This window comes from Erithacus rubecula (assembly GCF_903797595.1).
Source record: "Erithacus rubecula genome assembly, chromosome: 10".
Classification (NCBI taxonomy): Eukaryota; Metazoa; Chordata; class Aves; order Passeriformes; family Muscicapidae; genus Erithacus; species Erithacus rubecula.
In genome coordinates, this window is record NC_136662.1 from 5,965,097 (window position 1) to 5,979,553 (window position 14,457).

General features: G+C 35.3%; 1 protein-coding gene across 2 annotated transcripts in view; it reads right to left on the bottom strand.

Moving 5' to 3' along the window:
- The window catches only part of DENND1B (DENN domain containing 1B), a 140,307-nt gene that overhangs the window by 12,261 nt on the left and 113,589 nt on the right, over window positions 1-14,457 (bottom strand). For both annotated transcript variants that reach the window (XM_079313487.1, XM_079313486.1), the window contains 5 exons: window positions 10,999-11,089; window positions 7,033-7,073; window positions 6,144-6,212; window positions 3,951-4,007; window positions 3,045-3,155 (listed from right to left, as the gene is read on the bottom strand). In XM_079313487.1, the coding sequence (XP_079169613.1) occupies window positions 3,045-3,155; window positions 3,951-4,007; window positions 6,144-6,212; window positions 7,033-7,073; window positions 10,999-11,089 (369 nt within the window). The remainder of the gene's footprint in view (window positions 1-3,044; window positions 3,156-3,950; window positions 4,008-6,143; window positions 6,213-7,032; window positions 7,074-10,998; window positions 11,090-14,457) is intronic.

Below are 14,457 nucleotides of genomic sequence, written 5' to 3' on the forward strand. Positions count from 1 at the left end.
TAGGCACGAAACAGTTAACAGCAGTGCACATGCCAAGGTTTTAATAAGGCTTAACAATAAAAAGCTTCAATCCTCCACTTTCACTGGATTTTGTTGTTGTGGTTTTCCCTTGCTTAGGGCAATCCATCTGTTAATGTTGCCGTGCAGTAAGCTAAGCTCACACATGTCTGAGGAGCCCAGCCCAGGGAGGCTGAGTGAGCAGAGCAGAGAGGGGCGGCTGTCGCGCTCACTGTGCGCAGCGCGCTCGCCTCGGCTTCTTCCAGCAAACACCTTCAACTGAACACTGGGCAAGGGCAACCAAGCACTTCAGTCTGCAATAAAGCAGTTAATTATTTATCCTCTGCTTAGGTTTCGACAGCTATTTTAGATGCTATAATTTTTTATTTTTTTTTTTAATTTACGGCTGATTTTTCCTAAGCCTATTGCCAATCTGGAAGAGAAAAAATACAATGAAGCCACTATGACAGCAGTGATAAAGCTTAGTAAATATTCATTGTTAAAAATGGCTCTGCACTGTGACCAGTGCTGGTATTCTCCCTGGGCCAAATTGGCTGTGTTTTCAATAAAACCAGAGAAGTATCCTTTCCCTTGAGCCCTGTTAGGCTGAGGCTGCAGTTGGAACTGTCATCCTCACACAAAAGCAAAGGGGCTGGGTTTTACAAACCCAAAGCCTAATTGGGAGATCTTCATGGCTGTACCCTTGACATTTATTAAAGCCTCATCAACAAAACAGGAAATAACCGTACTAATTAGCAGACCCATATACAAACTCCTGTTTGTTGGGGTAAAAGCAGATTCACTTCCTATTGTATAGGAAATGTCCTCTCAGATCCCCAAATCCTGTTAGGAATGAATTTTTAAAATTATCTTCCTAAGTAAAGTGAACTTTCATATCTTACATAACTTTTTAAAGTGTGTTTTACAGCATCTCAGGTAACTCTTAGTATTTAACTGTTTCCAAGAAGTGGAGAAGGAAAAGCTCAATGGATACTTCCAATACGACATAAAACATGACACCAATTTTTTTGTATTTACAAATTTCTAAATGTTTCAGTATGGAAGAAATAGTAATAAAGTGCAAAGGTGTCTCTATTTTGGAAGCAGGATGACCACTGAAAGGAATCCTTCTCTCTTGTTCATTGTTTATCTAGGTTTGGGGTGGGTATTTCAGTACACCAATATAACAATAGTATCTGGTCCTTACTTTAAACATGCATCAAATTGCCTGAACTCCACATTAGTACTAACCTTATACTGATACAGCCACTGGTGAAGATAATTTTAGAAATCTGGGTAAAGAGTCTCATTTGCAGGGTAAAGACTACCAGAAAAAGAATTAAACCTGACTGTAACAGCACTCAGAATTTCACTTCTTTTAAACAGAAGATTCAGTACTAGCTCAAACATGGTCTCTCTCATAGACATGCATTGTGAACACAAATATATATTTTTATTTGGATGGAAACTTTAAAAACACCACTTATTAATAAAGAATTTATGTTATCTTATTCAAACACCACAACCAAAAATAAAAAAAAGGGTAGCAACAGCAGACTTATTTTTCAGAAATCCTTTGGTTTGTTTGCTTTTGGAGAGGAGGAAAAAGAGAATGGCACAAATGAGAGCTGCAGGCATTCTTAGAGGGCAATCCCCACGTGCTCCTTCCTGCCCACTGGGCTCATGTGACATTTGGGACAAGAGTTGGGGAAGGAGACCCTTTGGTTTGGAGCAGGACAAAACTGTGAGGCTGTCAGGTCCCAGCTTTGTTGGTAAATGCACCCCACATGCACACACATCCAGTAACACACCCAGTGCATGTATGGGTGCATGGAAACAAAGCCAGGCACACATCTGCACTCCTGCCTGTTTGCACAGCTAGAGCACAACTGGGAGAAACAGCAATGACTACAGGACTTAGCACTGTAGAGCTGCACAAACACTTATACACAGAAAGTTCAATTGTTCTGTCTGAACACACACCTTCAAAAGAAATCTTTAATTGTACCAAGGTGAATTATATTCCTTTGTATCCCCAGACTCCTGTACATAACAATAGGCAGCACTACCATACCAGTAAAGCAGAAAGTCTTTGTATTATTTATAACCCTACTAAAAAAAAGTAATTAATACTAATGTACAATTTCACCATCATTTAGCAATCACCTGCATCAGTTCTATGTTATATTTCAGAAACTTTGTATTTACTACTGATAAAAACTAATTCAAAATCAAATTGATTAGACAACCCGGATTTTTATTATTGCAGTACCTAGAGCAAAAAATAAATTTTCTCAGATCAGTTGGACTAAATTAATATACTTAATTCTCATATTAGGAAAATACAGGCATTAAAATTCCATGTATATTAAAAACAATATAATGCAAAAATAAATACCCATACATTAAAAATATGTACATATGCAGGTAAATATTTGCAGGAAAATAATGTGTTAGAAAAACTACTTTGTTGATGTTTTTGAAATAAAACTGTCAAAATGAATCCAAAAACATTAGAACACTTGCCAAAGTTGAGACACCGCACCTGTTACTTCAAATCTAGACTAGAAAGGATTAGAGAACAAAAGCCAAGACACTGGCACTGCATTAACTAGATGACTTATTAACAGAATAATAAACCATAACTATCTCAGCAATGTTAAAGGCCATATGACTGCCAAAACAATTTATTAGAAACACAATAATAATATGCCTTAAAGGAAAAGAGATAGCTTAATACAGATCTATGAATAGATCAGAATGCATTTTTGCGAGAAGCCTTTCTCCAAACCAGTATTTAAGAATTAAATCTCAGATCCATACTTACAGATCTCCTGTTCCTTCCCCTCTCAACAGGGATGAAACACAAATAGCATTTTTCCCCCACACAAGCAGTGTAGCAGTATTTCTATGAAGACAGCCTTTTAATCACACTATCCAAACACAGGAAAATCATCTTGGAAGCTGATTCACAAACACACTACTGTAAGCAGCAAAAATTTTCCCTAGATGTATGTGAATAGAAAGAGAAGTTTCAGGTGTCTTACCTGTGCCAGTCTCCGTTTTTCTGAGCTTGTTCTTTTGTCATAATGCGTTGTGTAGACAGGAACAGTCTGCACTGCACCAGCACTGCAAGTTCCACACTCTTCCTCACTCTCCTATGCAACAAAACAGATTTAAACTCCTTTATTTATAATCATCATCTGCAAACATACTCTCCATATTATGCATGCAGAATGCATTCAAAATTATCTTGCCACAATCTATGACTGTCATGAAAATACCATCTGTAGTAAGAAAACCAAATTTAGCTTTTCAAAACGTTGGACTACCAACGTGATCGTTTAAAAGTTGAGGTGTTCAAATGTTTCCAAAATTTTTCTTAAAATAGTATAATAGGTATCAAAAAAATTGTTCTTTCTCTGTACAGAAAAATCTTACATGGAAACAAAATTCCAAATGGGAAAAGCTGCTGAAAAATGCCTAAACCATCTTTTCTGATAGTTTGTGAGGTTGCTTTTGCAAAACGAAACTATTAATTCATCTTGAAATGTTGCATTCACGTATCTTATGGAACTAAAACTGGACAACTGCACCTCCTGAAATACACTGTACTGCAAGACTCTCCCTTCTCTAATTCTCAGCTTGAAGCAAAGGCTTTGATTGTGATATCAAAGCAATCAACTTTATGAAAACATACATCCTCTTAATATATCTTTGAAGACCTCTGTTGTTCTATGAAAAAATATGCAAACAATAAAGAGATTATTCAGAGGATGCATAGAATGACAGATAGTTGCCAGAGGGCTCGTTATGAAAAATGTATTGTTGAACAAAGGGCTAAGCATATTTCAAAAGTCATTAAAAACACAAATCTCATGTGATTTGTAAAGTATAAGCTTCAAACTGATACAGGAAGCAGTGTAAGAAGGTAAATAAAGTTTACTACATACCTTGTGTTTTAACTTACTCTTCACTTCTTTTATTCCTTGCCTCGCCTGGTTTTTTGCCTGGAGAAATAAAAGGACTTAAATTGCTCTGCAAGACACTGGCTGTAGTCAGAGAACATGCCTTATGATGCCATACTTATTTTGCCTTTTTTTAAACACCTGGTGATATAGAGAAGGGCAATAACCTTTATCACAAATTTCAAACGTGCACTGCCACTGTACTTTTTTATTTTCATGCTTTCTCCATGAATTTAAGGATTTTTTTTCCAGTACATCCATGCCAGGGCTGTGAAAACACACACACTCAAAAATTCCCCATTATTCCTAGGGAGATGCTCCCTTATTTGAAATGCTCCTTTAGATTTGAAAGGGTATGTTTAGCAATAAAGCATGTTGAAAAAATGTGAAGATTTTTAAGATGACTGCTACAGTGTTCCAGTCTGGCAACTTGCAGGGCAACATCAACCTTAAGAGAAATTATTTCATATGCAGATGGAGATTTTGCCCAGTGTTGCTGAACAGCACAGTGCTGCTATTTAGGGGGGAATTCTGTATGCATTAAAAGAGGCAGACAAGAATCATTGTTGCATAGAAAACAGCCAAGAATATTCTTTAATACAAAAAAAAAAAAAAATCAATATGGAATACCATGTTGTTATGCTAAAAAAAGAGAGAGAGAAAGGGGGGGCGGGTGGGGGGGAGAAGGAAACAAAATAAAATACAGGGGTATAACACCCAAAACCCTAACAGAAAATAAATTGTCTTTCCTACAGAAATATGGGGGAAAAATGACAGAAGTTTGCAAGGTTGTCTTAAAGATAGGAATTTTAAAATACATTCAAGGGCATAAATATCTGAAAACCACCTTTTTTTTTTTTTTTTTTTTTTAATTTGTGGTGACACCTCAGAAAATAAAATAATTCTTGAATCAGGAGGCCATAGAGTCTTTTTGATCCTTAAATCATACATCCATAAGCTCAGTAACAGCACAATGGGGTGCCATGTACCAGATGCTAACCTGAAAGCCACTTTAAACTTTCCAGATCCTGCTCACAGCATTTGGATGAATTTTGGACTGCTTTGTTCTAACTCTGAGGGATGCTACCAATGGCATTATTTAAAGCTCCCAATCAGTTATGTAACAATTAAGAAATGCATATTTCAGTCCTCTGGTAGTAGGCTCCATAAAGGACAACAATGTAAGAAATTAAATGAGATAGAAATATGGATACCATATACATAAAGATGCTCAGAAGTTTACTCGAGTTTCCTGGCATGTACAAAAGTTCACTTTGAAGAACCTTTACTATCAAGGGCACAATTATCAAAATTGAAGGCTGAACCACAGTCTAAGATAGTGTGCAAATGAAGAAGAATAAGTTGCAGATGAACCTTTTTTTAAATTATAAATGAGTCCATGAATATGAAGTATATTTAATTTATTTACCTGCTTCTCTCCATGACTGCTGTGTTTTTCAAGTGATATAAAATTAAAAATTCTGTTTGAAAACTTTACTTAAAATACCCTATCACAGACTGATTTACTGATTTATTCAGGACTACTTATAATGCATCCAGCTAGTGAAACATTTGGAAAAGCAAAAAGGAAGCCAAAAAATCTTTTCCCACATATTATAAAAGCAACTTTAAAATACTTCTCAATTCCTTTTTTCCCACTGCTGCTTTACCATACTGCATAATACAGTATAATCTCACATGTTTCATGGTGTAAGCAGTCTTTGAAAAACAAGATCTTGTAAGATGAAAAGAATAAGCATTAAACCCAGTTAAATATGAGTATTCCACTATCATTTTTTAAAAGGAGCAGATGATTTGCTGCACACATTACTGATGCTTTACCACATCTCAATAGTGCAGTACTTACTGCCAAACTGAAATTACAGCTGTGTATCAAATACCTAAATGATATTCAAATAAGCTTCTAGTGTGTATTAGGACTGAAAGAAACCCAGCACACTGATGCTTTGATAAAGTCTATTTTATGTACAAGTTATCAACTCTAAATCCTAGTGCTATATGAGAAAACAAACGAAGATAAACACTTTCTACAGGCTGAAGTACTTTTTTGCAATTTACTTAGAAAATGCTTAGGTTTTTCAGCATTCAGAAAGAATGAGAACTTGTCAGAAATTGCAGCATTTTTATGTATTATTTATTTGAAATAGATGTTCTTACGAATTTATATGCTGTTTTCACAGCCGGAGTGGCTTTGGTCATTGCTGTGTTGATCAGTGCACTGCCTTTCTGAAATACACAAAAAAATGTATTTTAGTAACATTTTAACACAAGGCAAACCTTAAGACAAGAGCAAGGAAAAACAAACAGTGTGCAGTGGAGAAGTAACAACCTTCCTTTGAAATGGGTAAGAGCAAGCACAGCTGTGTTTCCTCCCAACCTGCTGTCTGCAGCTACACAAGGGTTACAGTACGTCATTCCAGAGCTGACACATTTATCAAGGCACTCCAACAGAATGATGGATTTTTGGTCTTCATTCACTGTTACCATTTCAAAATCAATTCAGAAGTTAGGCTGTTTTTCATGTGTTCCTATCATATTTATTATGCAACTAAAAAAATACTTTGACATGACAGGAATAACTACCTAGTTTAATCACACAAGAATTCTCTTAATCAAAAATAATATATTTTACTAATGCTACAGAATAACAAGGTTATACCAAGGGTCCTCTGCTAGCCAAATTGCACAAATCCATATTAACAAAATTGCTATTTACTAGAAGTGATAAGGTTAGTATCAAATTGTCACACCTAATTCAGAGTTATGGAATGTAACAAGATACAGAAAGCAGTGAAATCTTTGACTATACAGACATAAAAATATTATGCATTTTGGCATTTGTTTTATGTATAGGATTTTTTTTTTTAATTCTTCAAGAAAAAAACTCAAAAAAATTTTACATATAGTATAATCTTGGTATTTCTTATAGAATGTATTTATATCTTTCTCACAAATGTATAAACTTGTACCATTACACAGAGGTAAGAAAAAGGATGGAGACCTAAGGGATAAGGTGGCCAGTATAATTATGTAACCAAGTTTATACCTTCACTGTCTGCATCCACTGCTGATAAGATCTTGAATTTCCTGAAAGAGAAATGTCACATTAACACAACCAAACATATATTCAACATTTTAAATGTTGCAAGCCTCTTCATCATTGGAACAAAATATGTACTTAGAGGATTATTTACTCAATTAATTCTTTCCAGATAGACAAAGAATTTGAGATAATAATATGCATACACAAAGAAAGAAACCCAGGAATTTCTTATTGCTTGTTTTCTGTTTCCTTTGTAAAGGCTTATGTTTTCACCACACAGTTTCAATTTCAATTGATATAAAACAGAAATTAAAATGATAATAAGGTAACACATTTCTAGAAAGTATAAAAAGAAAAATACTAACTCAAAGGAAAGAATAATATATTCATTGCATTCAAGCATAATGATCCCTCTGGGCAAACTTTCAAACACAGCAATGACATGGACTCCAGAAGGTAACATACCAAGGAAAAAGAACAAGAGAAAAGTCTAAGGGTTATGTCACAACTGTATACTCCAATGCAGAAAAAAATCCTTTTAAATTATTAACTGTATCTACTTTCACTCAGAAAGAAAAACCTCTAAAGGCAAGAGAGAGCTACTGACTTCTGCAGGACCCCTGAGGACTAAACTGGCCACAAAGGAGCACGTTAAATTCTACTTGATGAAGAAGTCAATACTACTTCCCAAAGGTGCTTCAGCTGAACAACAAAGATTAGGTCCATGATCCCTGAGAAAGTTTTAGAGTACATCAGTCACTCAAGTGTTCCAGTACTGTGAGCTGCTACTGACCCCAACAAGACATTCACTTTGACAAGAGTGCTCCAGTTTTAGAGTTTGACCATGTTGAAAACACCATACTGATATAACATTGCAGACTTTTAATAGGAACTCACAAAACTCCTCAAGTGTTACAATCACCCATTAACTAAGGCCTGGATAGACTGGCTAATGAAAGCCAAAACACACTCCTAGAACATTTCAAAGAACTGGATCACTGGAAAAGGTATTCCCAATTTTCAAAATGAGGTGAAGAAACATGAACTCTTTAGACTCATATCTGGTACTTTCACCCATTCCACTCAATTTTACAAGCAATTTGAGACAGCCAGACTATGAGGAATGATTGCACAAGTGAAAGCAGTGCTTCCTTAGAGAGGAACGACCCTCACAATCATCATGACCCCATCTCCATAAAAAACAGCAAAGAGCACCCTAAAGCAGAAACAACTCATTTTTCACTTCTTTAACCCAGAACTTTCCCTATAACTGTCAGGAAGGAAGAACAGAATAACAGGTATAAGGTGAAATTTAACCACTGCTGGGGTGTTAAGGATATTGCATGACCCATAATTGCTGTCTTTAACATGGTATTTCATCGTTTCAATTCTTGTCAACAATGTTCATGTATCACCTGTCCTGAGGTGCCCTTACCAGTGACTCTTTCCACAGCTGAGCTTCCTCTGTCACAACCTGACTTAAACAATTAATAGAAACAATAATTGGGATCATAGCAAATGACCAAGTTTAACATTCATCTAGTTATGTAGTGACACTTCAGGGATGACAGTCAAGAAAACAGATAAATACTCATCTACAGACAGCCATGCTAACACTGCATACCCTCAGCTAGAGCTGAACCTCCTGAAAGACTAGCAAAAAAAAACCAAATCTGAACTTTTAAAATGAATTTTCATTACAAGGGAGTTTCAAATGCTTTTATTTTTTCAGTTTTCCTTCTATTAACACCAGTGATAGTAGCTGAATAGAAAAGAAAAAACTGCTGTAGTAAAATTAATGTAATTTAAAAAATAACTAACATATTCTACAAAAAATTTGAGTGCTAAACCAATCCATCACTACATTCTTCTTGTATTGGAAGTTATATAAAGCTCTTGAGAGCTATACTTCTACACAATAAAATGTAAGAGAAAATTTTAATTAGAAATTGCAAACTAATGAAGATGCCTCACAAATTTATTTTCAGATACAGATACACAAATAAGTTTCAACCACTTTCTTTTAAAAAAGAAAATAATTAAAACATGAAATTTTAGTTTTATTCTTCAGTTTTGAATTTAATTTTATTTTCTGGTTTAGTTAAAGTTGCATATAAAAAAGATTACTTAAAGAAACACTTTCCATTTGAATTTGATTCAGTAGTTTCTAAATTATACTGTCTACACTAAGAATGTGTCCACCTGTCCTTTTAACAGCTTGGAGCTAACACTAACTTTCTGTGACTTTTCTGAAATCTGGGTTTCACCTGTTTTTTTGAAACCTCGGGCTTCCTGCTAAAGTTGACGGGAGTTAAGTCCACAAAGAGATCATAGTTCTACCCCATTAGCATCACAAAATGTCACCTTCAATTGCACACATATTGTTAGCCCTGCACTTCATAACAATAATGAGACAGCAGTTATGTAAATACTGAGTCTGTGCCCTGAGCAATTTGTCCACAGCCTGGCACTATCAGCTTGTCTGACTTGAAAAGCACACGGGCAGTGCAAGGCAGCCCAGCACTGCCAGGTGAGACACAGTTCACAGCCTGCACAGCACAGCCAAGAAACATCCTTATCTAACTTCTACTGCAGTTTTATTGCAGCCTCCTGACCCCTAACTGCAGCCAGCAAACGAGCTCTGAATACTGACATCACCTATCTGAATAATGGATGCTCAAAGTCTCAAACCTGTTTACAGAGCAGCGTAACTTACCCTAAGAAGGCAGGGAAGAAGTAAATCTCTGTATAACTAGCCACAATTTAATCATGAAACAAAACCCCAAGTTATGTGCTAGATCCTAGCACAAGACACAGAAGGCAGAAGAAGGCAGTGAAAATCTTGAACAAAAGAAATTATGCACTTTGAGTACAGATAAGCTATTTTTTTTAGGAGGTACAGATGGCTCTGCAGCACTAGATAGTTCCTCTGTGTGGATCAAATCCTCTCCTCAATGTGTCCCATTCAAGGACAGTCCTGCAAAGGAAGCCCATCCAAAGCTGCCATCTGCCCCTCAGTGGAGTTGCTCAAATCACACAACCTCCATCTCCTGAGAAAGCTTCTATGCAACTTTCAAGATTGACCATAAAATAGCATTTGTGCTGTCACACATATTTTGGTCTCATCTTTTGATACCATCTCTTACATCTGGGCTGGTTTTGGCTGCAGTAGAGTGAGCAGCTTTGTGGTGCTGGGTTTAAAACATGACAATACTTCAAATAACAACACACCTGTCCAAATGTTTAACAGGAAACCACTCCATAATCCTGTAAAAACCAGCACTGGATTCAGGATGCACTCTTACACATGGGTTAGCAGATATCAACAGTGTTGTAACAATTGTCAGTGAACACAACTGAGGCAAACAACATAAGGAATAGTATTTTTGTTTACAAAGAAGATAAATTTCCATGTCCCTTCTTAGATCACATATACAAATTTTAAAAAGCTTTCCCTTTTTTTAGAGTAACACATTTGTTGGAGAAAGCAGATTTCTTTTAACATTCAGGACATCACTGTGATTTCTACACTGCAGGAATAAGTAGATGTGTAAAGAAAATGAAGTGTTTATGGAAAACATAATTATCTAGGAGTTAAGCAGCACAAATGTCAAAATGACTTTGAAAATACAGTTTACATAGAATGCATCATATAATATAAATATGCAGTCAAAAATGTAAACACTATTGTGATAACTAATCCTATACTGAAATCTATGTATTATTTTACTGTTTTGTTGTTTCCCTTCATTCTTGGAAAGGTTTTATCCTTTAACAAATCACTGCTGGGACACATACTATTATGTATCTAGTTACACTGTATTAAATGAAGAGATGTTTGTTTAATACTGTAAAATAATACTTAAGATTTCAGATCAATGACTTCTAAAACTCCAGGACATCATGAGGATATCATGTCAAACAGTTCCCAAAGAAGTGTCAATGAGTACTCCCAAATTAATTCTGTACCTCCACAAAAGCCTCCTGCTGTGATTTCTTCTTCAAAAACATCTGAGAATCCTCTTCCCGTGTTTAATTTTGATAGCCGACCATCAATAAACTGGAGGTGAAAAAAAAGGGTCACACACACCTTGTTGTCTCTTCTATTGTTTCACAGTGTTAAGAGTTTTAAATGTGTCCATTTCAATGGAATCTATATGTTCAATGCCATATATGTCTTAAGGATAATACACTGCTCCCAGATGCACTTTACAAGAGCAAACGTAACCATGAGTAGCAGGAATGTAAGTATGAAACAAGAAAATTATTTCTATTTTTTTTCCTGTATTTTTCTAATGGCAAGAATTTATTTCATTACTTAATACTAACTCTGGCCATATAAAGGTCACCAAGCCATTCCCTGATGTCCTGTTGTGAAATTGTGGGTCTTTTTAAGCACTAACCCTTATTTAGGTGCATCTACAGATGCATATTGCAACAGTTGTCCTTATGCAGAGGTTCCAGCTGCATGACCACATGAATTTGCAGCTACAGATGAATGTATATACATAGACTGAAATGATCCAAGCATGTCAGAAAAAGCCAAAATGAGAAAATTAACAATTAAACTCAGAATGGATAAATACATTCTTTTCAAGAATTATTAGGCTTCAAGTAGAAAAAGCACATTCCTACAGATTTAAAATTCTTTCAAGAAGCAACCCCTCCCTTTCTGTTTTGAAAAGGCTAACTCAAATCTGACAGATAAAGTGAGAAAGCAATTTTACAATTACACACAGTTCATCTTCTAGGAAGAATTATGAGTTATTCACTGGTACTAAACAGCACATAGGAATGAACCAGAATTAATTATTTGGCTGTATCATTTTTAATGACTGATTATCCAAACAGTGTCAGTGACAATCTGATGCTTGCCAATGAACAGACTAGTGACATGAAAAAATAACTTTCTCAGGGTACAAAAATTCCAGAAGCAAGAATAAGGTAAGCATAAAGATATTTCTCTCTTCCTTGTCTAAATTCCTTCTTATTTTTTCATTTTACTCTAAGTTGGCCATTTTCCAAACAGGCTGGTTCATGGTCAGACCACTGTGGGATCCCTGGATTATTTCACAGTAAGAAAAAGAGATAAGAGCACCTTTGGCTACTGCTGAGAAAACCACCCCCCCAAAAAACAACAACCTCCACTGCCATCCCTTCCTTTGAACTGTAGCACATTATCTCTTTGGGGAAAAGTTATGAATTCATTCCATACTATAAACTAGCATAAGATTTATGGACATACTCATCATCTGGTAAAATCCTATCAACAGAAGGCTGAGACACTGACTGGATTTGAGAGGGTCACAACAATTGAGTATTTAATGTAAATACTGACAAAGAGAACTGTTGGCAAAAAGATACTGGAGACATTATTTAAAAGAAATGATAAGTGTTAGTAGTGGTGTTAGTAGTAGTTACTACTTTTGAATAATTTACTGTTAATGATTGCACTTAAACTGCTACATAAATAGAATAGCATGTGGAATTACACATAAAATTTATGGGTTTTCTCTTTTCATTTTTCAAACCCACACTCTTCAAGCCCAGAGAAAAATTTGGGCATGCTCTTCCAAGAAATGCAATCATTCTGAGATCCAAAGAGCCCTTGGGTGTCTATCTTCTTCAATGAAAAACTAACAATTCCAGTGTTACTCTTGAAATTTAAGGTGACTAAAGACATTATCTTCAATTGATTTTGAGTTCTAAAACCAAACTAGAGACTACATCCACTTCAGAATATCCAAGTAATTTGATCAATTTTTAAAACCAAAAAGTTTTTAGAAGCTAAGAACATAATAAATTTGACTTCCACAAAATAACAGCTCATATCTCAAAGGAAGAGAGTTCAGATCATAATAATGGCAAATGGAATCAGAATTGCTAACAATTTTCAAAGGCTTATGATTCCTGCCTTTATTAGTTATTTTCCTACATAACATTTTCTAACATGTAAGGAACAAATTCCAATAATGTTGCAGATTACCTTGCTGATACAAGAGCACTATTTAAGGAGACAGTCTGGCATTAGGCTTCAGGCTAGTTTTAAGAATGAATTTGTATTTTCCCTGGACACTCCTATCTGACACATAGGATACAATTATTAATTACTTATGTTTGCAGCTTGATACAAATGCTAGTTACCTTCCATGCTACCCTAATTAAAGGGACAGAGGAGGGATTTCATAGAACAGCACAAATAAAGCTCACTTGTCAATTATGGCAAAAAAGGGTGCATTTAAAGTACCAAGTTTCTGCTTGGTCTAGGTTTAAGGCTGCCTCTAAGTACTATTTTCTGCTTAAAAGAATTTCAGAGTAGAATAAAATACAGTTTGGTCTCTTTGAATACATACAACTTTGAAAACAGCTCATTTGTCAGTGGGAAAAACTGGAGAAGATGCAGCTGGGCTGAGGATTAACTGAATAAGTAGGAGTAACCTCTGCAACAAGAACCAGAGCAATGAAAAAAAAACCTACTACTACTATTAAACCACACACATCATCAAAATTGTTACTATTTCCTAATCCTCTATTATTTCCTTCAACTGAAATAAAATTAAAACAAGCTATAAACAAATTGTAAACTGATTCTGTTTAATTGAACACATTAAAATGTAATGGGGAAGTACAGAGCCAGCCCATTCATGGCAGCTGAAGGTTTTTTTCAGGACTACCAGTGGGACAACAATGTAGAAACATTGCTTGTAAGCAGCTTTTTATTAAGAAAATTTCATGCTACCTTATCATATGGAGATATGCAAAATGTAAACCACACTTCAATCTGTTACTTCTTCCCATTTCAATCCAATCATACTTCAAAAGGTTTCAGATTTCTTCTTGCATATTTTATATACCCATGGTAAAATTAAAGGAGCCCAATTTTGTGATCATGTTTTCATGGGCCTTCTATAAAATACCATCCTCACACAAACCTTCACTTTAGACTAACAGCACTTTTTTTTTTTTATATTAGAAGATTCCATATATAATGAATTTCCCTAATCTATCATGGTTGTATATCTTCAAAGAAGTCCCATTGATTATTTAAACACAAACTCTTATGTATCAATCATTCCAGACAGTTGCAGGGAAATACATATTTTCATTATTATTCTGATTTAATTCACATTTTCCTTGATTTTCATAAAAATCCAGTGATAAATTTAACACCCTTTTCATGCAATGGGGTCAAATGATGAAAAGGGAGAAGAGTTACAGAACAAAATCAAAGAACAAAATCTATTTCAAAGACTGTAATCAAACTATAACTGAGCTGTGCCAGACATTCAACAGTTTGTCCTCTATTAATTCAGATTCTGCATTGCATTCATAAAGAGATCAGCTAGAATACTGCTCAGACCACCCCTACAGCTCAGGTTTGTGACATTCTCTGTGTGCACACCTCAAAAAGCCTAGCAAAGAAAACTC